At 42.7% G+C, this 27,500-nt stretch overlaps 1 protein-coding gene across 1 annotated transcript in view; it reads left to right on the plus strand.

The window, feature by feature from the left end:
- The window catches only part of RPS6KA5 (ribosomal protein S6 kinase A5), a gene marked incomplete in the record, with an annotated part of 174,035 nt that overhangs the window by 41,562 nt on the left and 104,973 nt on the right, over window positions 1-27,500 (plus strand). The window contains 1 exon segment of the mRNA XM_073610822.1: window positions 9,642-9,713. Coding sequence (XP_073466923.1) covers window positions 9,642-9,713 — 72 coding nt within the window.

The raw sequence follows: 27,500 nt of genomic DNA on the forward strand, positions 1-27,500 counted from the left end.
TTTTACCAAAAATATGTAGAAGAATACATATCGGCCTAACTGAGGAAAAAAATTTTTTTTTTTATATATTTTTGGGGATATTTATTATAGCAAAAAGTAAAAAAATTGGGTTTTTTTTTTTCAAAATTGACGCTCTTTTTTTGTTTATAGCTCAAAAAATAAAAAAACGCAGAGGTGATCGAATACCACCAAAAGAAAGCTCTATTTGTGGGGAAAAAAAGGTGGCAATTTTGTTCAGGTGCAACGTCCCACGACCGCGCAATTGTCAGCTAAAGTGACGCAGTGCCAAAAGGGCAAAAAGGGCTCTGGTCAGGAAGGGGGGGTAAAATCTTCCGGGGCTGAAGCGGTTAAAATACATAACAGCTGACTGAAAGAGCTTTAAAAAGTAAACTCCAGTTTTGTTGAGAAATGATCCTCTCTGGGTGATCAATGTACATTGTTGGGATTTTGCACAGGGGTTTGGGGTCTTCTAGACCCCTCGATCCTTTAACAAGTGTACCTGTCACTGCCTATTACTGTCACAAGGGATATTTACATTCCTTGTGACAGCAATAACAGCGATTAAAAAAAAAAGTTAATTTTTATTTAATTTTTTTTAAATATACATAATATCGGCACACAATATCGGCTATCGGCTCGAGAGGTGGCCAAAATATCAGTATTGTATCGGCACCAAAAAAAAAATGATATCGTTCGATCCCTAGAAGTAGACTCCTCCTATAGTTTTCAGCCAAGGAAGCCGCCATCTTGGCCCCTGTTTAATCTTCACTGCCATGGTGCTTTACATGTGATCAGTTACGACACCAGCCATTGGATGGTTTGACAGTTTGGTTGACAGCACAAGCAAATGTGACAGTTTGCAATCCCGGTATGCCGGTGTTCTTTCAGATTACCGCTACCCATCAGATTGTGTAACAGAAGTGACGTTCCGAATAAAAATACTTACTGCGTATATGCTATGCGTTCCACGGCGCAATGCGTTCCAAACACTTAGTGATCTGTTGGATAGCGGTAATCTGATAGAATACCCATGCGGACATCTTACTACACCCAGCTATGTCTTGAATTTCAGAGTAATTCTAGGAATAAAGTGAGCGTATATAAATAAATATAGTATTTTGACCTCTGTGAGGGTGTTTGATGTTACATTTTGAAGCCTTAAGGTTTAGAGCTTAGCAGTGCTGGTGTACCAATATGGCCTCTGCCACCTAATATATATGAGCCTATTTGATGAACATAGTCGGTCAATAATCACTGACTGTAAATTGGGCAACTGACATGCCTCCATCCCTATCATTGTATGAGAAAAGAAGGGAGACGGAAAAGGTGGGACAATAAACAAAACGCAGGAAGAATGTGTCCCCATCCCTAATGAGATATAAAAAAGGTGGCAGAGGCCATGTTGGTACACCCCACACTGCTAAGCGCTTTTAGGCTTTCAAAATTAAACATCCAAACAGCATCACAGATATTGGTACACTGTATTTATTTATATACGTTCACTTTATTGCTAAAATTACTCTGAAATTCAAGACCTAGTTGGGTGTAGTAAGATGTCCGCATGGGTGTTCTATCAGATTACCGCTACCCGTCAGATCATGAAGTGTTTGGAACGCATAGCGCATGCGCAGTGAGTATTTTTTGGTTGGAACGTCACTTCTGTTACACGCGCTAATGGGTAGTGGTAGGTAATCTGATAGATCACCGGGAATGTAACTGTTTTTCTGAAACTGTTAAATCAATGTGTTTACTTCATCTTTATGGTAAACGTTACAATAAGGCCTCTTGCACACTGCAGCTTGACTGAGCTAAAATACAGCCTGTTAATTGTAATGTGCCTATGCACACAGGCGCGTAAACAAGTGCCTTCAATAAGAAAAAAAAATAGAAAAATCTGCAGTTCTGGTCAGTAATTTACTCCTCATGCCCACATTTGTGCACGTTTGCGTGCAAATCCGCACATATTGTCCATTCACATTACAACACGAGAACAAGCTTCTGCGCATGCGTTGAAATGTGCGCGAATTTGCGCGACAATTGCGCGAACACCTATGCGCGAAAATGCATAAAAAAAAGAAAAGTCTTAAAAAAGTAAATGCTCAAAACGGGAGTATCGTGTGCAAGAGGCCTGAAAGAAAAGAAACAGTCCAGGTACCTTAGCTACCTTCTATGTTTGATGTCCTGATGATGTCAGACGCTGCTGACGAAACGCGTCAGTAAACATGCCAAGCCATTTTTTGGGGAGCGCAGGTGGAACGCGATTGGTGTCCCAGCTTTTTTTTTTTCTATGAGCGTATCTTGATCTACTTTGTCATAAGTGCAATTTTAGCTGTTTGCATAGAATTAAAAAAAACTTACTACACTGTGAGGAGTTCCTTTTGTTTCTTTTTGAACTTAAGGTTTACTATACTATTACCTGGCGGCTGTGCTACTTCGTGAACCGGTACCCTGGAGATTTTCTACCTGACATGCTGGTTATGACTACCTGTCATGGGTGTCGTATACCTTTATGGTGAGTAGGATGTTTGCCTCGGGGGCTGGTGGAAGAAAGCACTCGTGATTACACACTTGGATTATTTGTTAAGTAGATATCACGATCGCTTGTTTTGGACTTATTTGGATGGTGGTCCATGGACATTGCACAAACTTTGTACTATATTCATTTTTCCATTACTATTTTTATTGTTATTTTTATAGTTTTGTATTTGATGTTTGTGTTGAGCGCGATATGAAACCACAGTTTCCTTTTTTTATTATGTTTGATAATAACCTGTCTAGGCAATGATTGTCCTTGATTTGTAAATGTAACGGATCCATTTATTGAGCCTCAGAAGGGAAAAGAAACTTCCACAATATTCTTCCGCTGTAGTGTTCTCAAGTATTGAGTGCTTCACTATTGTTTTAATGGAGTTGTTGATCATTTTCTGCTAATTGCATTTTTTTTTTTTCCCTACTCTGGAACACTCTGTACTTTCCCATCATATTTTGTTGTTGTGGAGAGGGCTGCCGGGTTTAACTGTCTCCTTCTCTCCTTTTTCTGTCCGCTGCGTTACTAAGGGGCAAGCTGTACGCCGCGTCCTCCCGAGGGTTTGTGCAGCTGCAGATGGCTGAGAAACCCGAAGCCTGGAAACCGCGCCGAACAAAATCTAGTGTGATTTGACTTCATTGTAATTGGGGAACATGTTATTATTGTGATCGGAGGGCTTATTTTGGAAGGAAAGTGAAATCTCTCATGGTCTATTTTCGTATACATACGAGGTAGAGCTGCACGATTCTGGCCAAAATGAGAATCACAATTTTTTTTTTTGCTTATTATAAAAAAATCACGATTCTCGCGGCGTAAAATCTTTCACATTATACAAAAAAAATTTGGGCTAACTTTTTACTGGTTAGTGTTTTTTTTTTTTTTTAATTCATTAAGTAATGTTTTCCAAAAGAAAAATTGCATTTGAAAGACCGCTGCGCAAATACAGTGTGACATAAAATATTGCAACAGCCACCATTTTATTCTCTAGGGTCTCTACTAAAAATATATATATAATGTTTGGGGGTTCTAAGTAATTTTCTAGCAAAAAAAAAAAGATTTTAACTTGAAACCAACAAATGTCAGAAAAAGGTTTCGTGTTTAAGTGGTTAAACTTTCCTCATTTACACACTGAAGTCTATTCCTTTGACAAATTGTTACAATGTTTATACTTACATTCCACTGCCTAAAGAATGTTGTGATTCTTGGCATACTGCCCGTTTTTTTTTTCTTCCTTTCTTTTGATGGCTTCAGAAGAGCAGAGGGAATTCTTTGCATAGACAGAATCGTGAAACACTTTTGTCAAGATCGCAACGGGGAAAAAAAAAAAAAACGAGATAACGATTCTTGACGATTGATCGGGCAGCTCTAATCCGAGGTCTGTCCAGAAAGCATTCAGCCACTTAATATGGAAAATTAGAGACGTTTATGGAAGACGATACAAGGAATATTGTACTTAGGACATAGGTAGCAGAAGTCACAGAACAAATTTTGCCACGGCGCGTTTCATGCCAAGATCCTGCTTCCAAAATCTCGCAAACGACGCAGACGTTTTTTTTTTTTTTTTTTGAATCCCCAGATCAGCTTCTAGTTCTCACAGTCGATCACAGCCCATACACGTTCAACATCCTTAAGTCTTCTGCTTGCTGCGGGCCTTCCAGAACGTAGATCACTTTCAGGCCCCATTCACACCTCAGCGTTTTGCAGCTTGAAGCTACTTAGTATGAACAACAGATCGCTCTCCTCACCCCTGACAGCACAGAAATCTGTCTGTTTACATTGACAGATCTCTGTTCTGTCTCTGTGTGGAGCGATCGCGGGTGGCCGGCGGTCGGGCACGCGCGCGCTCGCCCCCTAGTGGTCGTAAGGCGAACCGACGTACAGTTACGTCGGTTCGCCCAGGGGAGCCAACCTGCCTGCATTACTGCGGCGGCTGGTCGGGAAGGGGTTAATTGTTAAAAAATCGCGATCTTAATTCAACCCCCCCCCCCCCTCACAATCTCTATGCAGAAATTCCCGATTCATTCATGTAACAAGTGTAGAGAGTTCTCTGCTCACTCAGCTGTCAAAAGAAAGAAACCGAACAGCCTGACAAGTTTTTCACAACATTGTCTGCGCTTGTAGATTATAAGCATTGTAGCTTTTCGTTTTTAGATCAAAGGAATGAATGAACTTCGGTCTGTAAATGAGAGAAGTTTAACCATATAAAGACTAAACTTTTTTCTGACATTTGCTTCTTACAAAGGTAAAATCAGTACTTTTTGCTAGAAAATTACTTGGGACCCCCAAATATATATATATAGTTAGCCCAATTTTTTTGTAAAATGTGAAAGATGATGTTATGCTGCGAGAATCGTGATCTTTATTCTGAGCAAAAAAATTGTGATTCTCATTTTAGCCAAAATCGTGCAGCTCTACTGTATATGCGGCCTCACGAATAAAGACCCACTTCTATCAGACCACATATATGCAGACGCTCGCCCACTTATTGAAGGGATATAATGAAATGTATGGTATATTTTTATAGGCTGACAGGGAAGTAATATTATAGATACAGTTGTGCTCATAAGTTTACATACCCTGGCAGAATTTTATGATTTCTTGGCCATTTTTCAGAGAATATGAATGATAACACAAAAACTTTTCTTTCACTCTTGGTTAGTGTTTGGCTGAAGCCATTTATTATCGATCAACTGTTTACTCTTTTTAAATCATAATCACAACAGAAACTACCCAAATGACCCTGATCAAAAGTTTACATACCCCAGTTCCTAATACTGTGTATTGCCCCTTTTAACATCAATGACAGCTTGAAGTCTTTTGTGGTATTTTGTGGAGGAGGCTCTTTATCTTCTCAGATGGTAAAGCTGCCCATTCCTTTTGGCAAAAAGCCTCCAGTTTCTGTAAATTCTTGGTCTGTCTTGCATGAACGGCACGTTTGAGATTTCCCCAGAGTGGCTCAATGATATTGAGGTCAGGAGACGGAGATTCACTCCAGAACCTTCACTTTATTCTGCTGTAGCCAATGACAGGTCATTGTCATTGGCTACAGCCTTGGCCTTGTGTTTTGGATCATTGTCATGTTGGAATGTCCCCCTCCCATGAGCAGCTTCCTGGCTGATGTATGGAAATGTTCCTCCTGTATTTTTTGATAACCTACTGCATTCCTCTTGCCATCAATTTTGACCAAATTTCCTGTGCATTTTGTAGCTCACACATCCCCAAAACATCAGCGATCCACCTCCGTGTTTCACAGTAGGAATGGTGGACCTTTCATCATAGGCCTTGTTGACTCCTCTCCAAATGTAGTGTTTATGGTTGTGGCCAGAAAGCTCAATTTTGGTCTCATCACTCCAAATGACTTTGTGCGAGAAGGTTTGAGGCTTGTCTCTGTGCTGTTTGACGTATTGTAAGTTGGATACTTTGTGGCATTTTCGTAGTAATGGATTTCTTCTGGCGACTCGATCATGCAGCCCATCTTTCTTCAAGTTTTTCCTTATTGTGCATCTTGAAACAACCACACCACATGTTTTCAGAGAGCCCTGTATTTCACCTGAAGTTATTTGTGGGTTTTTCTTTGCATCCCGAACAATTTTCCTGGCAGTTGTGGCTGAAATTTTTAGTTTGTCTACCTGACCGTGGTTTGGTTTCAACAGAACCCCTCATTTTCCACTTCTTAATTAGAGTTTGAACACTGCTGATTGGCATTCTCAGTTCCTTGGATATCTTTTTATATCCCTTTCCTGTTTTATACAGTTCAACTACCTTTTCCCGCAGATCTTTTGACAATTATTTTGCTTTCCCCATGACTCAGAATCCAGAAACGTCAGTGCAGCACTGGATGAAAGATGCAAGGGTCTGTCAGGAGTCCAGAAACTCATTGACCTTTTGGACATACACACTAATTACAAGCAAACAGATCACAGGTGAGGATGGTTACCTTTAGTTTGATCAGGGTCATTTGGGTAGTATCTGTTGTCATCATGATCTAAAAAGAGTAAACACAGTTGATTGATAATAAATGGCTTCAGCCAAACACTGACCATGAGTGAAAGAAAAGTTTTTGTTCTCATTCATATTCTCTGAAAAATGGCCAAGAAATCATAAACTCTGTAAGTTCATTGTTGGGGTTTACATAAACTTTAAATCGGAACTTAAGTCATTTTTTCATCTTTCCAGCTATTAAATCTTCTGCCCTTGTTGTTGTTGTTTTAACTTAGGATAGTAAAACATTTTTTTCTGCTAGTAAATACCTTGGTATACCTAATGCCTAGGCTTATGACATCATGCACAGCTCTCTCTCTCTCACTCTTGTGAGAGTTTGCCAGGAAGGGAGTGGGGATGAGTCATAAGAGGGCCAATGAAAGCTGTAGAGCTGCAGGTGTGCCTCTGCGTGGTCTGTGTAAATCCAGGAAGTGAACAGGCAGCAGCTTCAGCTGCCCACAGTTAAAATGGCTGCAGCCAGACTCAGTGGAGGGAGATTTCTGCAGCATATTTGGCAAGTACAGAATCACAGTATATATAAAATAATATGCAAAGTGGTTGGAGGGAAGCTTCAGAATGGCAAAGATGTTTTTATTACAAATTTTGTAAGCAGACTGCAGTTCCTCTTTAATTCAGGATATATAGATGACATCCTTGGATCCTGCTGCCTTAAATACATATCAGCTGGCAGTTCATACGTTTATTTCCCCTCAGAGGTTCCCTTTTACTGTTTGGTGGCTGGTGATTAAACAAGGACTTTGTTCATTTATATATTTTTATACACACCAATATACACCACTGCGATCTTTACATGTACAAAGACTGAACATTTTATGGCAACCAGTCGGATGTTTTACGTTAGCAGTATGATATTGTACAACGAATGAAAGCTTCTGCTCTTCATTGTAAAAAGTTACTTTATACCATTTTTCTGTTCAATTTTCACATTTAAGATCCATGTTAAGCGTAACTGGTAGCAAACAGGTCTAGGGTTCCAGAAGACTTTTGGCAAAGTTTGGTGGTAGGCACCTACATATATAGTAGTTCCATAGTAGGTAAGGTTGAATAAAGACAATGGTCCACCCAGTTCAACCTGTGTAGGTGCATATGTGTCAGTGCGTATAATTATTTCCCATATCCCTGTATGTTGTGTTCTTTAACCACTTAAATTGGTTGTAAACCCTTTACAACCACTTTTTACTACAGGTTAGCCTATAATTAGCCTAGGCTTACCTGTAGCTACACTGGATATCTCCTAAACCTGCTCGGTTTAGGAGATGTCCCTGTATTTGCATGTGCCAACGTCCTCGGCACATACGCACTTAAGCAAACTGAAGCAACGGCACGTAGGTGCTGTTGCTTTAGTTAGACTGTGCCGTTACCGGCGGCTCCTGGGCGCATGCGCGGGAGTGACGTCATCGCGGCTCCGGCCAATCACAGAGCCCCCCGGGAGCGATGTCGGCCGCCGGATCGGTGAACGAGGACCGCTGCGGGGGCTTCGATCCCAGGTAAGTAATTCACAGTTGCCTTTGTCTTGCAGGTTTTTTTTACATTTTTTTTAGGACCAGGCCTACTTTTCAAATATAAATATAAATATATATATATATATATATATATATATATATATTTTTTTTTTTCCATTTGATGGGCACTGATAAGGCTGCATTTGATGGGCACTGGTGAGGCTGCATCGATGCACTGATCTCTTGTATCATGTCTGCAGTCTTTGACCATCTCCTGTAGTATATCTACAGTCTCTGACCATCTCCTGTATCAAATCCTCAGGCACTGATAAGGCTGCACTGATGGGCACTGGTGAGGCTGCATTTGATGGGCACTGGTGGGGCTGCATTTGATGGGCACTGGTGAGGCTGCATTTGATGGGCACTTGTGAGGCTGCATCGATGCACTGATCTCTTGTATCATGTCTGCAGTCTTTGACCATCTCCTGTAGTATATCTACAGTCTCTGACCATCTCCTGTATCATATCCTCAGGCACTGATGGGCACTGTCGAGGCTGCATTTGATGGGCACTGGTGGGGCTGCATTTGATGGACACTGGTGAGGCTGCATTTGATGGGCACTGGTGAGGCTGCATTTGATGGGCACTGTCGAGGCTGCATTTGATGGGCACTGGTGGGGCTGCATTTGATGGGCACTGGTGGGGCTGCATTTGATGGGCACTGGTGGGGCTGCATTTGATGGGCACTGGTGAGGCTGCATTTGATGGGCACTGTCGAGGCTGCATTTGATGGGCACTGGTGAGGCTGCATTTGATGGGCACTGTCGAGGTTGCATTTGATGAGCACTGTCGAGGCTGCATTTGATGGGCACTGGTTAGGCTGCATTTGATGGGCACTGGTGGGGCTGCATTTGATGGGCACTGGTGAGGCTGCATTTGATGGGCACTGGTGAGGCTGCATTTGATGGGCACTGATGAGGCTGCACTGATAGGCGCTGATGAGGCTGCACTGATAGGCGCTGGTGAGGCGGCATGTGTGTGTTTGGGGGTTTTAAGAAAATAAAATGATTTTATTTTCAGCTCTGGTTTTTTTTTTTAAATTATTTTCCTTATACATCATTGAGTATACATTGCAAGGTGAATTTTCACCACATTCACCAAGCTAAAGGAAAATTCCCTTGCAGAGTGAAAATTTAATGTGAGCAGCCCATTTGCCATTAGTAAATCGGCTCCAAAATGTCTAACTTGTAGATATCGGAGAGTGTCGTCGTCTTTCAGCAAGTCGAATTCCCCCCTGTAAGTTTTGGAAGGACTTCACTCCGCTGATCATCATAAGTTTATATGTGTCAGTACGTTTTATGCAATGATTTTTGCAAAGTGGTGCATCTGCACTACACAGTCCAATAACTAATTAGCAGGAGGCGATGATTCAGCCCTTAATAATAAATTCACTTTACTTATTTTAATTAATCCACCGGTGATCGAATGCGATCAGTAGGTGTTATTGGATTAGAGTCTTTGATGTACGGCTGGACATATTTCATATATTTCTGGATCGATGTGTGTGAGCGCTGATGTAGATAGTCCATGACTGGGCTCAGGGTTGTAATTCACTTGGCCGCTTGATGAACTCATCGCTGCTGTCTCTCTCTCTCTCTTTTATTTTACAGCGAACCTGACGGGGCATGCAGAGAAAGTTGGGATCGAGAATTTCGAGCTCCTCAAGGTGCTGGGGACAGGTGGTAAGTCACTTTTATAGGTAGCACGTAGGAACTTTAATTCTGTTTTAATGTATATCTGTATTATATGTTAATTTACAAAGATTTATGGATGATATTAAACATTGTTATTATTTGTGTATGTAATCTTGACATCTTTGTGCTTAGAATCAGTCGCCTAATTTTCTATGTCAGAGGCGCTTACAGTACTAAGAGCAGTGGCGTCTCCAGCTTTCATATTTAGGGGCGGCACATGGGGGGACAGGGACAAAAGTAGGGGGGCAACTATAAAATGCATATATATATATATATATCTATCTCTATCTATCTATCTAGATAGATAGATAGATAGATAGATAGATAGATAGATAGATAGATAGATAGATAGATAGATAGATAGATAGATAAATATATACTGGGGCCCTTTACTACGACCCCACAACGGCCCTTTCACATGTTCTGCAGTGAGCTCCCTTCCTACTGTATTGGGGTCCCCCAGGGTGGCAGAAAACAAGAGATATATGTCACCAGCATACCATGAAAATATAAGGATCCAAAGCAGTGGGAGAACTATCAGGGTTGCAAAGGTTGTCTTGCCACCGGGCCCTGGTGTTCTGCCACTGTGGGGTTCCCCAGCCTCCTCTTGCTGTCCTGCCCCTGCTATTGACAGCTCTGGTCTGGCATCTCTTGGAATTTACAGGCTGGTTCTTCTGTCCTAAGGACAGGAGAAATCAGTCTGTTTTTTCAGTAACTGAGAGTCCTGGTGGAGTCCTTCCTGCAACTCACTCTTCTCCCTGCCAATGAGGATGCAGGGGAAGGAGCAGATCGGGCGGCCGTGGTTGTGTGAGCGCTCGCATTATGCGGTGTCAGCAAGCAGAGGGAGGGGGGAAGAATCACCCGCAGGAGCTGACTGGGGATGCTCTCCCTCTTAGACATTGATTTTTTGTAAAAAAAAAAAAAAAAAAAATTTTTATTGGGGGGGGGGGCACACCACACCCCACCCTATGGACGCCATTGACTAAGAGGTATATGTAGGCTGCCCCTAACTCATAGTTACATAGTAGGTGATATTGAAAAAAGACACAAGTCCATCAAGTCCAACCTATGTGTGTGATTATGTGTCAGTATTACATTATATATCCCTGTATGTTGCGGTCGTTCAGGTGATTATCTAATAATTTTTTGAAATTATCAATGCCCCCCGCTGAGACCACCGCCTGTGGAAGGGAATTCCACATCCTTGCCGCTCTTACAGTAAAGAACCCTCTACGTAGTTTAAGGTTAAAACTCTTTTCTTCTCATTTTAATGAGTGGCCATGTGTCTTGTTAACCCCTTCCCGACTGCCCCACGCCGATATACGTCGGCAGAATGGCACGGATGGGCAAAAAGGATGTACAGGCACGTAACACTTTAAGAAGCGGCATTGTGGGCACGCGCGCGCCGCGTGCTCCGTGACCCCCGCGGACTCTATGTCCGCCGGGGGGGCCCGCGATCGTGTCACGGAGTGGAAGAACGGGGAGGTGCCTTTGTAAACAAGGCATTTCCCCGTTCTGCCTTGTGACATGACAGAGATCTACTGCTCCCTGTCATCGGGAGCAGTGATCGCTGTCATGTCAGTGGTAGCCCCTCCCCCCTACAGTTAGAATCACTCCCTAGGACACAGTTAACACCTTGATCGCCCCCTAGTGTTAACCCCTTCACTGCCAGTGTCATTTACACAGTAATCAGCGCATTTTATAGCACTGATCGCTGTATAAATGACAATGGTCCCAAAATAGTGTCAAGTGTCCGATGTGTCCGCCATAATGTCGCAGTCACAATAAAAATTGCAGATCACTGCCATTGCTAATGAAAAAAATTAATAAAAATGCCATAAATCTATCCCCTATTTTGTAGACGCTATAACTTTTGCGCAAACCAATCAATATACGCTTATTGCGAAAAAATTTTTTACCAAAAATATGTAGAAGAATACATATCGGCCTAAACTAAGGTAAAAAATCGTTTTTTTTACATTTTTTTGGGAGATATTTATTATAGCAAAAAGTAAAAAAAAATTGCTTTTATTTTTCAAAACTGTCGCTTTTATTTTGTTTATAGCGCAAAAAATAAAAGCCGCAGAGCTGATCAAATACCACCACAAGAAAGCTCTATTTGTGGGAAAAAAAAGATGTCAATTTTGTTTTGGAGCAAAGTCGCACGACCGCGCAATTGTCAGTTAAAGCGTTTGGCCAGCCAAATGGTCAGGGGCTTAAGTGGTTAATGAGTGGCCACGTGTCTTGTTAAACTCCCTTCCGCAAATTTTTTTCGTCCCTATTGTGGGGTCACCAGTACGATATTTATAAATTGAAATCGTATCCCCTCTCAGGCGTCTCTTCTCCCCACCCTGAAGGTATTTTTCTAGGTACACATGGTCCTCATTCTTCCGACTGGTCACAGGTTCCACTTCCTCTTTGCTTTATTTTTTTTCAAACTTGGGGGCGGGGGGGGGGGGTTTATCCCCTGATCCCCTGACGTTGCAAAAGGGAGACTGACATCAACCGCACTATGGTGATCCCCCCTGTAACTGCTCATCGACCACCCGCCTGCAGATTTACAGGAACACGGATCTCTGTGTTGTCCCAGTCAGTCCATCCCTCCACACAGTTAGAAAACACTCCCAGGGAACACACTTAACCACTTGATCGCCCCCTGGTGTTAACCCCTTCCCTGCTAGTGTCGTTTAGTACAGTGACAGTGCATATTTTTAGCACTGATCACTGTATTAGTGTCACTGGTCCCCAAAAAAAGTGTCAGGTGTCCCGATTTGTCCGCCCGCAAAGTCGCAGTCCTGCTAAAAATCATTGATCGCCGCCATTACTAGTAAAAAAAAAAAACAAAATTACAAAATTCCATAAAATTATCCCATAGTTTGTAGACTAATTGCACAAACCAATTAATATACGCTTATTGGATTTTTTTTTTACCAAAAACATGTAGAAGAATACATATTGGCCTAAATTGATAAAGACATTTAGATCTTTAAAATAATTTTATTGCATATGTTTCATAGCACAATGTAAAAATTTCAGTTTTGTTTTTTTTTCAAAATTGTTGCTCTGTTTTTGTGTGTAGCACAAAAAACAAACGAGAGGTGATCAAATACCACCAAAAGAAACCTCTTTTTTTGGGGAAAAAAAGATACATTTTTTTGTGTACAAGGTTGCATGACTACACAATTGTGAGTTAAAGTAACGCAATGCCGTATCGCAAAAAATGGCCTGGTCAGGAAGGGGGTAAAACCTTCCAGTCCTTAAAGTGGAACTTCTGTAATTTTTTCATCTTTCCATCTATTAAATCTTCTGCCCTTGTTGTTGTTTTAACTTTGGATAGTATTTTTTTTTTCTGCCAGTAAATCCCTTATACAGCCCACTTCCTGTTTCTTGTCTGGTCATTAGCCTAGGCGTATGATGGCATACACAGCTCTCTCTCTCTCTCTCTCACTCCCATGAGAGTTTGCCAGGAAGGGGGGGGGGGGGGGGGTGAGTCATAAAAGGGCCAATGAGAGCTGCAGAGCCGGAGGTGTGCCTTTGTGTGTCTGTGTAAATAAAGGAAATGAACAGGCAACAGCTTCAGCTGCCCACAGTTAAAATGGCTGCAGCCAGACTCACTGGAGGGAGATTTCTGCAGCATATTTGGCAAGTACAGAATCACAGTGTACATAAAATAATATGCAAAGTGGTTGGAGGGAAGCTTCAGAATGGCAAAGATGTTTTTATTACAATTTATGTGAGCAGACTGCAGCTCTTCTTTAAGTGGTTAAGGGGTGCACCTGTGGCACAATGCACTCTCAGAATGTTCTCAGTCTTCCAGGTTTAATGACTCATTTGATCCAGGAGAATGGGGATGTCTAGTGGCAGAGTTGAACTTTATTTATTTATTTATTTATTTTTACACTGTAGCTCAAATATTTTTTTTTTTATTGCTGTTACCAAGAATGTAAACATCGCTTATAACAGCAATAGGCATGTGACTGGTACTCTTTATGGAGAATAGGCATGTGATAGGTACTCTTTATGGAGAATAGGCATGTGATAGGTACTCTTTATGGAGAATAGGCATGTGACAGGTACTCTTTATGGAGAATAGGCATGTGATAGGTACTCTTTATGGAGAATAGGCATGCGACAGTTACTCTTTATGGAGAATAGGCATGCGACAGTTACTCTTTATGGAGAATAGGCATGCGACAGGTACTCTTTATGGAGAATAGGCATGTGACTGGTACTCTTCATGGAGAATAGGCATGTGACAGGTACTCTTTATGGAGAATAGGCATGTGACTGGTACTCTTCATGGAGAATAGGCATGTGACAGGTACTCTTTATGGAGAATAGGCATGTGACTGGTACTCTTCATGGAGAATAGGCATGTGACAGGTACTCTTTATGGATAATAGGCATGTGACTGGTACTCTTCATGGAGAATAGGCATGTGACTGGTACTCTTTATGGAGAATAGGCATGTGACAGGTACTCTTTATAGAGAATAGGCATGTGACTGGTACTCTTCATGGAGAATAGGCATGTGACTGGTACTCTTCATGGAGGATAGGCATGTGACAGGTACTCTTTATAGAGAATAGGCATGTGACAGGTACTCTTTATGGAGAATAGGCATGTGACTGGTACTCTTCATGAAGAGACCTGGGGTCTATAAGACCCCAGATCCCTCCTCTGCCCTTTTAAAAGCGTTTAGTCACACAAAGATCGGTGTTATCAAACGCTTTCCATTTTTAAAAATGGTGCCATTTACTTCCAGGGAAACCAGAAGTGATGTAAAGCCGTTCCGGTCTTTGATCATCTCTATGATCAGCCAGCAGAAGTGCTAACTGGTCTATCGTGACTCCCGGTGGGATGGGGGGATGTCCCCTTCCGCTGCTTGTAAAAGAAATCCAGCGGCTAGTTGGCTACGATTGCTTTTACAAGAGCTGACCGGCTCTAAAAAAAAATAAATAAATAACGTACAGGCATCATCCTGGTACACTTAAACTCTTAAACATACGACATACGGGTACAACACTGGTCGACATAACACGCAGGTTAGGTCTGCCATGAGGTCTCCAACACACTTTAACTAAAATATAAGGCAGGACAGTTACTGAATATAAAATCACTGGTAGAACTTTGAACTTCTTAAGATTTGCGAGGCAACCGTGCGACTAGCCACCCACCTAGTGTATTATGTGTATGCAAAACAGCATGAGCATGGATACTTAACATTTTTGAAGTAACACCACAGTAAAGTGATCCAGGAGACTATGGAGCCTCTTTCCCATATTGCGAGATGGGTAAGGTTCTTTCAATGGTCAAACATTATAATTGTCTCTTATGGGGGGGGGCCTGCTCCCAACAATATACCCAGGAGTGTCTGGGTTAAAAGGAAAGAGGAGCAGCAAGAGGGCTATGGAAGCACGATAACAAGATTTGGCTTGTGTCCATTGGACACTGCCGATCACAGATCGGGATAAAGAGCCAATCACACCGGCTCTTTACCATGTGGCCAGGTGTGTGCAATCACAGCTGCAGGATTTGCCGGTTATCGGTAATGCTCTCCTCACGCTGACAGCGCGTAAAGAGAGGAGAGCTGATAAGTGGCAATCCACACAGGGGACATCTACACTGATAATCGGGGCGCTGACTGAATCATCAGTGTCCTGATTATCAGTGCTGCCTGTCAGTGCCCACCAGCGCTACCCGTCAGTGCCTATCGGTGATGCCAATTAGTGCTGCCTTTCATTGCCGCCTATCCATGCCCATTATTGCTGCCTATCAGTGCCCGTTAGTGCCGCCCATCAGTGTAGCCTATCAGTACCCATTGGTGCCACCCGTCAGTGCAGCCTCATCAGCACACATTAGTGAATGAGAAAAATTACTTATTTGCAAAATGTTATATCAGAAATTAAGAAAATGTTTTTTTTTTTTTTTTGCTAAATTCTCTGTCTTTTCATTTGTTTAGCAAAAAATAAAAAAAATCCCAGTACAACAAAATACCACCAAAAGAAAGCTCTGTCTGTCTCAAAAAAATTACAAAGATTACGTTTGGGTACAGTGTTACATAACCGCGCAATTGTCATTCAAAGTGTGACGGCGCTGAAAGCTGAAAATTTGGCCTGGGCAGGAAGGGGGTGAAAGATCACGGTAGGCAAGTGACCGGTATGGGTGTTGGTTGATAAACCTATCGGTATATTTTTTGCGCCAAAATTAGAGTACTGGAGAAAAAAAACAGACAAAATCTGGGTAGAATGAATAAACGCAATCGGTTGAACGCCATGGACGCGCGTCTATTTTTGTAACCTAACTAGGTAAGATGGGCGGCTGTGCAGGGAGTTGAATCCAGAAGCATAAAGTGCTTTGTACAATCCCAGTGTCCTGCTTGCATATAACGATGTTGAATATTATATATATATAATATAAAAGTAGGCTAGAAAACAAGATCATTTTGCTTTTGGAAAATTAAGTTAGTATTGTGCCTTTTTTATTTTATGACATTTCTAGAAAAGAAGTCTAGATCCAGAATATATTCAGACCCTGATTTACCAGTTTTTGTTGTGTTTTCTGTTGGAATTAAATTTTTCGCGGAAAACAACACAATTCTTGTGTCTAACTTTAAGCTGAGCCGTGTGTTGTCTATACAGAACAGAAATAGGTGTGTCACTGCGGTCGGTTGCAGTGAAGAAGTGAATTTCTCAACTCTTTCGGAGGAATTCCTGTTTGAATTGTCAGCAGATTTCCATCATGGGCATTTTATCTCAATTTTCTTGCGGCTTAGCAAAAGAGATTTGTGCACCTGATGCTCAGCGTTAACCATATATTGGACGGTAGATAATCTGATTTCAGTCAGTGGTCCTTTTAAACACTATTGTCGCTCCCTTTTTACTGTGTAGATGCACACACAGGAGTAATGTAGATAAAGAGAGAATACGGTATCATTCAATTTCAGTGAGCATATCAAGTTAAACTATTATTACACTGTTTACTTTAAGAGCTTACCGACCAGCCGCCGTCATACGGCGGCAGGTCGGCTCTCCTGCACAAACTCGCCGTAGGTGTACGTTTGTCTTTGCATAGGAGATAGCGGGCGTGCCGCGGGAGCGTGCCTGTGGGTCTGGAGGACTCGATGTCCACCCGCGATCGCGGTGTACAGAGGCAGAACGGGGAACTGCCTATGTAAACAAGGTGATTCCCCGTTCTGCCAGATGACTTGTCAGAGATCTTCTGTTCCCAGTGTCATGTACCTGGTAGCCCATCCCCCCCTACAGGTAGAACACGCTGAGGGAACACACTTAACCCCTTGATCGCCTCCTAGTGTCCAATTTCGCAGTCCCACTAAAGATCGCAGATCGCCGCCATTACCAGTAAAAACAATAAAAAAAAAAAATAAAAGTCCCTAAATCTATCCCATAGTTTGTAGATGCGATAACTTTTGCGCAAACCAATCAATATACGCCTATTGCGACTTTTGTTTACCAAAAAATATGTTTTTGGATATGTATTATAGCAGAACGTTAAAAAAAAGTTTTTTTTTCAAAATTGTCGGTTTTTTTTGCTTATAGCACAAAAAATAAAAACCGCAGAGGTGATTAAACACCACCAAAAGAAAGCTCTATTTGTGGGGAAAAAAAGGATGTCAATTTTGTTTGGGTACAGCATCGCATGACCACGTAATTGTCAGTTAAAGTGGCGCAGTGCCGTATCGCAAGAAATGGTCTGGTCATTAAGGGGGCAAACCCTTCCGGGGCTGAAGTGGTTAAAGAGAACCTGTCACGTACCTGGTATGAGCCTGAATTGACGAGGTCGACCTTCCTTGTATCTCCAGCCCAGGCCCCACTGGAGGTGGAACAGATGATGCAGAGGGACAGGAGGAACACAGGTGCCAGCAGGTGTTGACGGCTGGAGACGTGGACTCGGTGGGTCAGGCAGGGCATCAGGTCAGGAACAGAGGCGATGCAGGGTAGACCAGTCAAGGTTAAAGGGGCATTCTGACGGAATTCTGTAAAAAAAAAAATATATATATATTTATAGTGCACTGTCTCAAAAAACAATGTGTGACATATAAAAATCACATTATACCCACTGATATCCTATAATACCCAATATCTACTGCTAAATAAAAATGCAAACCTTGAAGTGCAAATAATGTGCGAAATACATATGGTGAAGTGCAAATAATGTGCAAAATTTAGTATAATAAACATTTTTCATATAACGTGCAAGGTGCAAAAATCCACAAACATAATTGGACATAATAAGTTATCAATTGAGGGCGTGGTCTGGACATTGCCATGTAAGGAAGTGTACTTGCAGAGCTCCCGACCTTTCTCAGCTTAACCAGGCTTATACCCTTCAGATTTCCCTGGCATGTATTCGCCTGGGAAGCGGAAGAATAAGGGGAACAAGGGGTAATCCCCCAAGCTGCAAAGTGGTGAAATCCTCCGTTATCTCTCACGCACCCCAGAGGCTTCCCCAGCTACCAAGATGGCGGACCCCACGAAGCACGGGGACCTACACTCATGGGAGCCCTCCACCTCTCCAGCGCCTATTCTGATATCCCGGCGCTGTTTCACACCGAACCCCAGGAGACACACCATATGCCGCTCACTTTGAGATCTGATGCTGAATTGAGGGCACTGCAGCAAACCCTACCCATGAAGGCAGACATTGAAACCCTCATCGGCAAGCTCGAGGCGGGACACCGCAAAGAAATGGCCTCGGTTAAACAAGATGTGAGGAAACACTGATCAGATGGCGACGGGTGAGTCCTCGGTATCGGCTATGGAGAAACGGATGCTAGCAGTGGAGGCACAACAGACATCTCAAGCGGCTGCCATACTCACCCAACAGCTCCATATGGATGAAATGGAGGATCGGAGCCGGAGAAACAATCTGCAGCTCAGGGGCCTCCCGGAAGCCACAGGAACAGAGGATCTAGCGGAGTCCACCCTGGCCATATTCGGTGACATAGCGGGGGTGCTTTCCCAGCCAACCTGACGTTCGACCGAATCAAGAGGGCCCTGGGCCCCCGCTCCTCTGACGTGGACAGACCGTGGGACCCTACAGAAAGCGTGGTGAGGGGAGAAATTTAATTTGACGGCGCTCTGCTTCAGATCCTACCTGATCTCTCCAGGGCGAATCTGCAGCGGCGGGTTCTGTTAAAACCTGTGCTGAAGATGGCTCAACAGGCGGGGATTACTTACCATTGGGGGTTTCCCCTCTCTGTGATCTTCAGGAAGGCTCAGCGGTACTTCACCCACCGCACACCTGTGGAACTCCCTGCGTTGTTCTCCTTTATGGAAACCGACCCTATTGAGGTGCCTGACTGGCTTCAGCTTCTGCAACGTTTTCCTACTCATCCTGGCTCATTGGGGCTGAGGAGAACCTGGTCTTCCAGATCGCAGCGGAGTTGGCAACGTTCTCGTATCGCCTCATCCGAGGATACACGGGAGATCTAATAAATGCGGGAGGAATGGTGAGCTTCTGTATCCTCCGCTTTTTTCTTCTGTTGCCCTTTACTGAACCATCTCCTAAGTTACCTCTTATATCCCATGTTGCTACCACCCTGCTGGTTCTTTACCAGATTCACACATGGCCCCCACCGTTTGCTGTCTGCAGCCATGTACAGACACTCAGTACATGAGGATACTGTTCTCTCTTTAGGTTGGGCTACTGCACTTTGGCTATGTTTTGACTATGTTTGTTCTATTTACTTTTATTATTAAACAAGTGTGATTTAACTGTACTTCTGTCTCGGTCTGATTCATGGTTTCTCACAGTGGGTTCTAATTAAACACGGTGCGCGTATCAAACGAGAAAGTGAACAACTGCGTTTGCTCCTCAACAAGATACATGAGGTTGAATCCCGGCATAAACCGACATCGATAGCCTCCTTGGAAAAGGAGCTACTATCCCTCCGACGGCAAACAGTAGACTTCATTACAGGGCAAAAGCGGCACTTCATTTCTGCCGAAAACTCTCATGAGTCAGGCAATAAGTGTGGGAAACTATTAGCAAAGTCAGTAAGAGATCATAAACGTACAACATATATACCCTACTTTATAGCTCCCACGGGCCAAAGAAAGGTCCTCCCCACCCAGGAATTTAGAGAAGACTACTCATCACTTTACAACCTTCAAGTAGGGTGGCCAAATGAGGAAGCAGTTGAGGATTACATAGCTTCGTCCTGACTTCCTGAACTCACTGCAGAGGCTAGTGAGGAACTGGAAGCCCCCATCACCCTGGAGGAGCTGCAAGGAGCAATAGGTGGGATGAAACCTGGAAGGGCCCCGGGCCCTGACGGGTTCACATTACAATACTACCAAACCCTCCTGCCACTCCTCGGTCCCTATATGGTGAAGTTTTTCAACGCCCTTACTTCGGGAGTAAATTTCCCTAGCGATACTCTTAAGGCCCACATATCCATTATACTTAAAGAAGGTAAAGATCCATCCTCCTGCAGCAGCTATAGACCCATTTCCCTTCTAAATGTAGATCTTAAACTTTTTAAGAAGATCTTGGCCACTCGCTTGGCTCGACACTTACAGGAGATAGTTCACCTGGATCAGGTGGATTTTATCCCTTCCAGAGAAGCTAGGGACAATACCACCAAAGTTCTCAACCTAGTGCATATCGCCTCTGTGACTAAGACACACTGCGTCTTTCTCAGCATGGACACCGAGAAAGCATTCGACAGGGTTAACTGGGTGTTTATGACCTAAGTACTTAAACATATTGGTCTGGGAGGCAATATGCTTCAGTGGATATCGCAAATTTACTCCAGGCCAACGGCTCAAGTTAAAGCTAATGGTGTCCTCTCAGATCTCCTCCCTATCTCAAATGGTACTAGACAGGGATGTCCGCTATCCCCACTTCTTTTTGCCCTATCGTTAGAACCCTTTCTCTGCACAGTACGCGCGAACCCCGATATTGCGGGAATAATCATGGGTAATTACCAATACAAGATTTCAGCCTCCTTTTTTTTCCTAACTAACCCAGTGGTGTCCCTCCCGAAGCCTCTTAAAGAGTTTAATAAGTATGGCGCACTCTCTAATCTAAAGATCTATTTTGATAAATCTGCAGCAATTGGTGTTAACGTGGCCCAGACTACCCTAAGCGCATTACAAACACAGTTTAAATTCAAATGGACAGATCGCGCACTCTAATATTTACGGACTCCTCCCCACATCTCCAACAAAGATCCAAACGTTAAGAGAACATCCTATGAATCTTCACCGGCGTACGAAACCACTGGGTCAGCACCTTAAACCAAGCCTCCTGGTGTTCAGCGCAAATAGAAGTTTTGTAAGAGAATAGAAGAATTCTCTCCACTTGTTTCCCTGTAAGATGTAGCCCTAACTCTCGATCCCACCTGGTGATATAAGGAGGTCTGAAGTCTGATGACGGAGCTATCAGCAATTGGTAGGTCTGAGAGAGCCAGCCAAATCTTACGCCAGGAGAAAGGGATTTATTATCAGATTCCCATCTAGAGTAGCAGAAATGAACTTGGTTAGGAGACTTTGGCCAAAGTAGCGGAATATAAGAGTGAGGTTGCACCCCTTGTCGTAGGACTAATCTTACATGTTGATTCAAATACTGTCGAGGACAAAAGTGAATTGGGGTGTTTAACCACTTACGGACCGCCCGTCGTCGTTCTATGTCAGCACTTTGAAGAGGTATATCGTTGTTATGGCAGCAGCTAGCTGCCTTAACCCCGGTATCCTCTTCTTCAGCGGGCGATCCGCTTTCAGAAGTGGTCTCTGCGGCGGATTTGTCGCAAGATCACTTTTATCGGGGGAGGGAGAGGGGGCCCTCCCGCCGCGCTCCGGGGATCTCCGGCGCTTACCGGACCCGCCAGTAGTGGTGGAGACAATCGCGTCCTTTTCCATGGATACCTGGCTGCTGAGTGAGGGGAAGATGGCCCCCATTCGGCTCCATAGCATTGCCTGGTGGAAGCAACGTCAAACGCCTCTTCCACCCAATGCTCTTAAAGGAGAAATGTATTTATTTTCATTTTTTTTCAAATGACATTTTTTTTTTTTTTAATTGCATTTTAGTGTAAATATGAGATCTGAGGTCTTTTTAAACCCAGATCTCATATTTAAGAGGTCCTGTCATGCTTTTTTTCTATTTCTAGGGATGTTTACAATTCCTTGTAATAGGAATAAAAGTGACATAAAATTTTTTTTTTTTTAAAACGACAGTGTCAAAATAAAAAAAAAATAAAAAAAATTTAATGCCCCCTGTCCCGACGAGCTCACGCGCAGAAGCGAACGCATACATGAGTAGCAGTAGTATTCAAACCACACATCTGAGGTATCGCCGCGATCGAGAGCAATAATTCTAGCCCTAGACCCCCTCTGTAACTCAAAACTGGTAACCTGTAGAATTTTTTAAACGTCGCCTATGGAGATTTTTAAGGGTAAAAGTTTTTTACCATTCCACGAGCGGGCGCAATTTTGAAGCCTGACATGTTGGGTATCAATTTACACGGCGTAACATTATCTTTCACACTATAAAAAAAATTGGGCTAACTTCACTGTTGTCTTATTTTTTTAATTAAAAAAAGTGTACTTTTTAAAAAAAAAAAGTGCGCTTGTAAGACTGCTACTCAAATACGGTGTGACAGAAAGTATTGCAACGGCCGCCATTTTATTCTCTAAGGTGTTAGAAAAAGAAACATATAATGTTTGGGGGTTCTAAGTAATTTTCTAGCAAAAAAAATTATTTTTACTTGTAAACACCGGTCCTTAAGTGGTTAAGTAAGAAGTCAATGAAGTGTTGTACCTGTATTTAGCAGAAAAAAAATCTTCACTGGGGATCGGGAAAGAGGCTTTAAGTTGTCGAAAAGTGCAAATCCCTTGTAATGTTGAGGAGAGAGTAACCCATAACAAAGTCATTTGAGCTCCACCCGCAGTAACTATGAGGAGCATTTAGATCCAGAGTTAACTGGGGACAGCTAAACAGGAACTTTACCCTTATCATAAAAATTACAACAAAAGCACCTCTTTAGAATTGTTGAACAATGGCATCTGCAAACAGATCCTTATAGAAATAGGTGTGTCACTGTGGTTGATTTTGCAGCGAAGAAGTGAATTTCTTAACACTTAAGGATGGATTTCCTGTTTGAATTTTCAGCAGATTGCCACCATGGAGATATTATCGCAGTCCTCTTGCAGCCTAATGAAAGAGAATTGTATACACGATGCTCACTGGCAGGCCCATTCTATACACTATATACAGCAGGTAAAATAAGTATTAACCACTTCAGCCCCCTTCGTGACCAGGCCATTTCTTAGGATTCGACACTGCGTTTTTTTAACTGACAATTGCGCGGTCGTGCGACGCTGTACCCAAATAAAATGTCATTTCCCCCCCCCCCCCCCACAAATAGAGCTTTCTTTTGGGGGTATTTGATCACCTCTGCGGTTTTTATTTTGAAGTTTAAAAAAAGTTTGAAAAAAAAAAAAAAACAATATTTTTTACTTTCTGCTATAAAACATACCCAATAAAAAAAAAATGGAATACTAATTTATTCATCAGTTTAGGCCAATGTGTATTCTGCTACATATTTTTGGTAAACCAAATCCCAATAGGTGTATATTATTGGTTTGCGCAAAAGTTATAGCGTCTACAAACTATGGGATATATTTATGGAATTCTTATTTATTTTTTATTGGTAATGGCGGCGATCAGCGATTTTTTTTTTAATTTATATTTAAAACATTTTTTGCGGGACATTGCGGCGGACAAATCGGACACCTAACTGACACTTCTGACACTTTTTTTGGGGACCAATGACACTAATACAGTGATCAGTGCTAAAAATATACACTGTCACTGTACTAATGACGCTGGCAGGGGTTCACATCAGGGGCGATCAAAGGGTTAAATGTGCTCCTAGGGTGTGCTTGCTAACTGTGTGTGGGAGGGTGCTGTGACTGGGGGGAAGACAGAGATGCGTGTTCCTGCTTAGCAGAAACACAAGATCTCAATCCTCCCCTCTCACAGAACGGCGATCTGCCTTGTTTACGTAGTCCTGAGAATGATTGCGGGGGGGGGAGGGGCGGCAAAGATCGGGTCCGCCAGACCCACTGATTGTCTCTCGCTATGTCCGATCACGGCAAGAGTGGGCCGCCAGCGGCGTGCGTGCCCCAGACTCGGTGCACGAAATCGTGTAAAGGTACGTGATTTCGCACAGAAAGGCGAAAAATCTGCCGCAGTATATCTGTGTGGGGTGGTCCGGGAGAGGTTCAACATGTCACCGTTTTTCTAGGTAAATATATTGGTAAAGGTGCTATTGACATGAAATTTTCACCACATGTCGGTAACAACCCATCCAATCCATACATAGAGAGACATCAAAACAAATAAGTTCAGAAATGATGTTCTGTGTAATAAAACGGAATGAGAAAGTATTGAACACGCAAATTTAAATGTATTTAATACTTGGTACAAAATCCTTTGTTGGTAATGACGGCTTCAAGACGCAGGCTTCTGTATGGAGAAACTAGTCACATGCGTTGCTCAGGTGTGATTTTTGGCCCCATTCTTCCACACAAACAGTTTTCAAATCTCAACGGTTCCGCGGACATCTACATTCTGCAAAAATCCTGGTTGATCCTGCTGCTCTCTATCTCCCCCCTTCTGTTCAATTCAGCTAGGGATTCCGCAGCTGTGGTGGCAACTCTGCACATGCTCAGTTTTCAGTGAATTGCTACTTGCTACCACAATCTAAAACTGCAGGGGTCTCAAACTAGCGGCCCTCCAGCTGTTGCAAAACTACAAGTCCCATCATGCCTCTGCCTGGGGGAGTCATACTTGTAACTGTCAGCCTTGCAATGCCTCATGGGACTTGCAGTTTCACAACAGCTGGAGGGCCGCCAGTTTGAGACCCCCTGATCTAAAGAACATGCGGCCATGTGGGGCTCCGCCCATGTCATTCATTCGCCCAGTTTAGTGAATGAATGGACTACTGACACCCTTTGCGGCTTTCGTCTTGTCGTTCTCAGTGAACTACCTGGGCGCTGTTTGAGAGTTGTGATAGTTCATTGAATCTTCCTGTCAGTGTGAACCTGCCTGTATGAGGTGCGATGTACGGGGAATACACTGACAGCCTGCAGGAGACCTGTAGGGCACCAGCCACATGCAGATCGTGCAGGTGCAACGCTAAAAAAAAAAAAAAAAAAAAAATTGTAAATGCACATTATTTTTTTTACCTGCAAATAAAAAAAAAATGTGCATTTATTTTGTTTGTTTTTTTTTTAACCACTTGCTGACCGCCGCATGTACATTTACGTCAGCAGAATGGCACGGCTGGGCAAATGGGCGTACCCGTACGTCCCTTTAAATTTGCCGCCGCGTGCGCGCCGCAGGCTGGATGTTTCTTTTTGTTTTGTACACTGTTCAATGTAAACATTGGAGACTCTCTAGTGTGACAAAATCCCAGGGGGGGGGGGGAGGGGGGGTTAAACCGTTTCTAAGGTGCTGCAACAAAAACTCCCAGCAGCAACAATCGTTCCGCAATCTTCCACATTCTTATGTTTGGTAAAACAACGGAATGTCTTGACCACGTCTGCACGATCGATATATTGATTTGGAGCCACATGATTTACTGTTTGTGTTAGTGAGCACCTAATAATTGTGTACCTAATAATTTGGCCACTGAGTTCTGTTTTTATCACAGGTTTATCTATCTATCTATCTATCTATCTATCTATCTATCTATCTATCTATCTATCTATCTATCTATCTATCTATATATATCTATCTATATATATATATCTATCTATATATCTATCTATATATATGTATATCTATCTATCTATATAGATATATATCTATATACATATATATCCTTTCACAGACTATAATCTTTTCATGTAGTTAGAGCCATGACAGTCCAGCAGGAGGATAAAGTGGAATTAACCGCTTCACCTCTGGAAGAATTTACCCCCTTCCTGACCAGAGCACTTTTTGCGATTCGGCACTGCGTCGTTTTAACTGACAATTGCGCGGTCGTGCGGCGTTGCTCCCAAACAAAATTGACGTCCTTTTTTTTTCCCACAAATAGAGCTTTCTTTCAGTGGTATTTGATCAGCTCTGCGGTTTTTATTTTTTGCGCCATAAACAAAAAAAGAGCGACAATTAAAAAAAAAAAAAAACGCATTATTTTTTACTTTTTGCTTTAATAAATATCCCCCAAAAATATATAAAAAAACATTTTTTTCCTCGGTTTAGGCCGATACGTATTCTTCTACATATTTTTGGTAAAAAAAAATCGCAATAAGCGATTATTGATCGGTTTGCGCAAAATTTATAGCGTTTACAAAATAGGGGATAGTTTTATGGCATTTTTATTAATGTATATATATATATTTTTTTTTAAAATGGCGGCGATCAGCGATTTTTATCGTGACTGCAACATTATGGCGGACACATCGGACATTTTTGACACATTTTTGGGACCATTGTCATTTATATAGCTATCAGTGCTATACAAATGCACTGATTCCTGTGTAAATGACACTGGCAGTGAAGGGGTTAACCACTATTAACCACTAGGGGGCAGGGAGGGGTTAAGTGTGTCCTAAGGAATGTGTCTAACTGTGGGGGGGCGTGGCTGTGTGTGACATGTGACTGATCTCTGCTCCGATGACAGGGAGCAGAGATCAGTGACAGTGTCACTAGGCAGAACGGGAAGATGCTTGTTACATTAGCATCTCCCCTTTCTTCCTCCCGGTGAGGCGATCGCGGGTATCCCCGTGGCGATCGAGTCCGCGCGACCCGACTCACGAAGCTTACCGCGGGCGCGTGCGCCCGCTGGCCGCCTCTTAAAGGGGAACGTACAGGTACGTGATTCTGCCTGTATGAGCCCTTCTGCCAACGTATATCGTCGTGAGGCGGTCGGCAATCGGTTAAACCCAAAACAAAAAGTAATATAATTATATAATATAAGAATATAATACAGATTACCAATTATTAGATGTGATGACTGCATTCGCTTTTGTTTTTTTTCTTAAATCTTTCCCTGGCGATTTGGCCAGTAACACACATCCCGTATCCGAGTGCCCCCACTCTGGATGAAGAAGCACAGGGGGCACCTTTTGGGCATCAGAATTGTTAGTCTGGTGGAGAGGGGGAGTCTTAGATGAACTAGCAGACATAGATACACTAACAAATTAAAGCCCTCGCTGTTACAGTCATTTACAGCAACAGTTTTGTTTTTTTTTTCCTTTTGGGATAAAAGTTTAACATGGGGGGAAAAAAGCTGATCATTGTAAGCACCCCTGTCAGTGGTAAATGGTTTGTCTCAACACACCTATCTGTTACATCTGCAGGAGAGCTTGTTCTTTTAACCACTTCGATACCGGACACTTTCACCCGCTTCCTGCTCAGGCCAATTTTCAGCTTTCAGCGCTGTCACACTTTGACTGACAATTGACCAGTCATGCAACCACTACCCATTTTTATCTTTTTTTTTTTTTTTTTACATAAATAGAGCTTTATTTTGGTGGTATTTAATCACCGCTGTTTTTTTTTTGTTTTTTTCCTAAATAAAAGAAAAAAGTTTTTCTTAGCTTCTGTCAGTAGATGTAAATAAGTAATTTTTCTCTTTCACTGATGTGCACTGATGAGGCGGCACTGAAGGGCACAGACTTATGAGCTCTGATGAGGTGGCACTGGTTAGGTGGCACTATTGAGGGGGCAGTGATGGGCGCCACTGATGAGCAGGCCCTGATGGCCAAGGAAAGGCAGCACTGACTGGCATCACTAATA

The sequence above is a fragment of the Aquarana catesbeiana genome, linkage group LG13, assembly GCF_042186555.1.
Source record: "Aquarana catesbeiana isolate 2022-GZ linkage group LG13, ASM4218655v1, whole genome shotgun sequence".
Classification (NCBI taxonomy): Eukaryota; Metazoa; Chordata; class Amphibia; order Anura; family Ranidae; genus Aquarana; species Aquarana catesbeiana.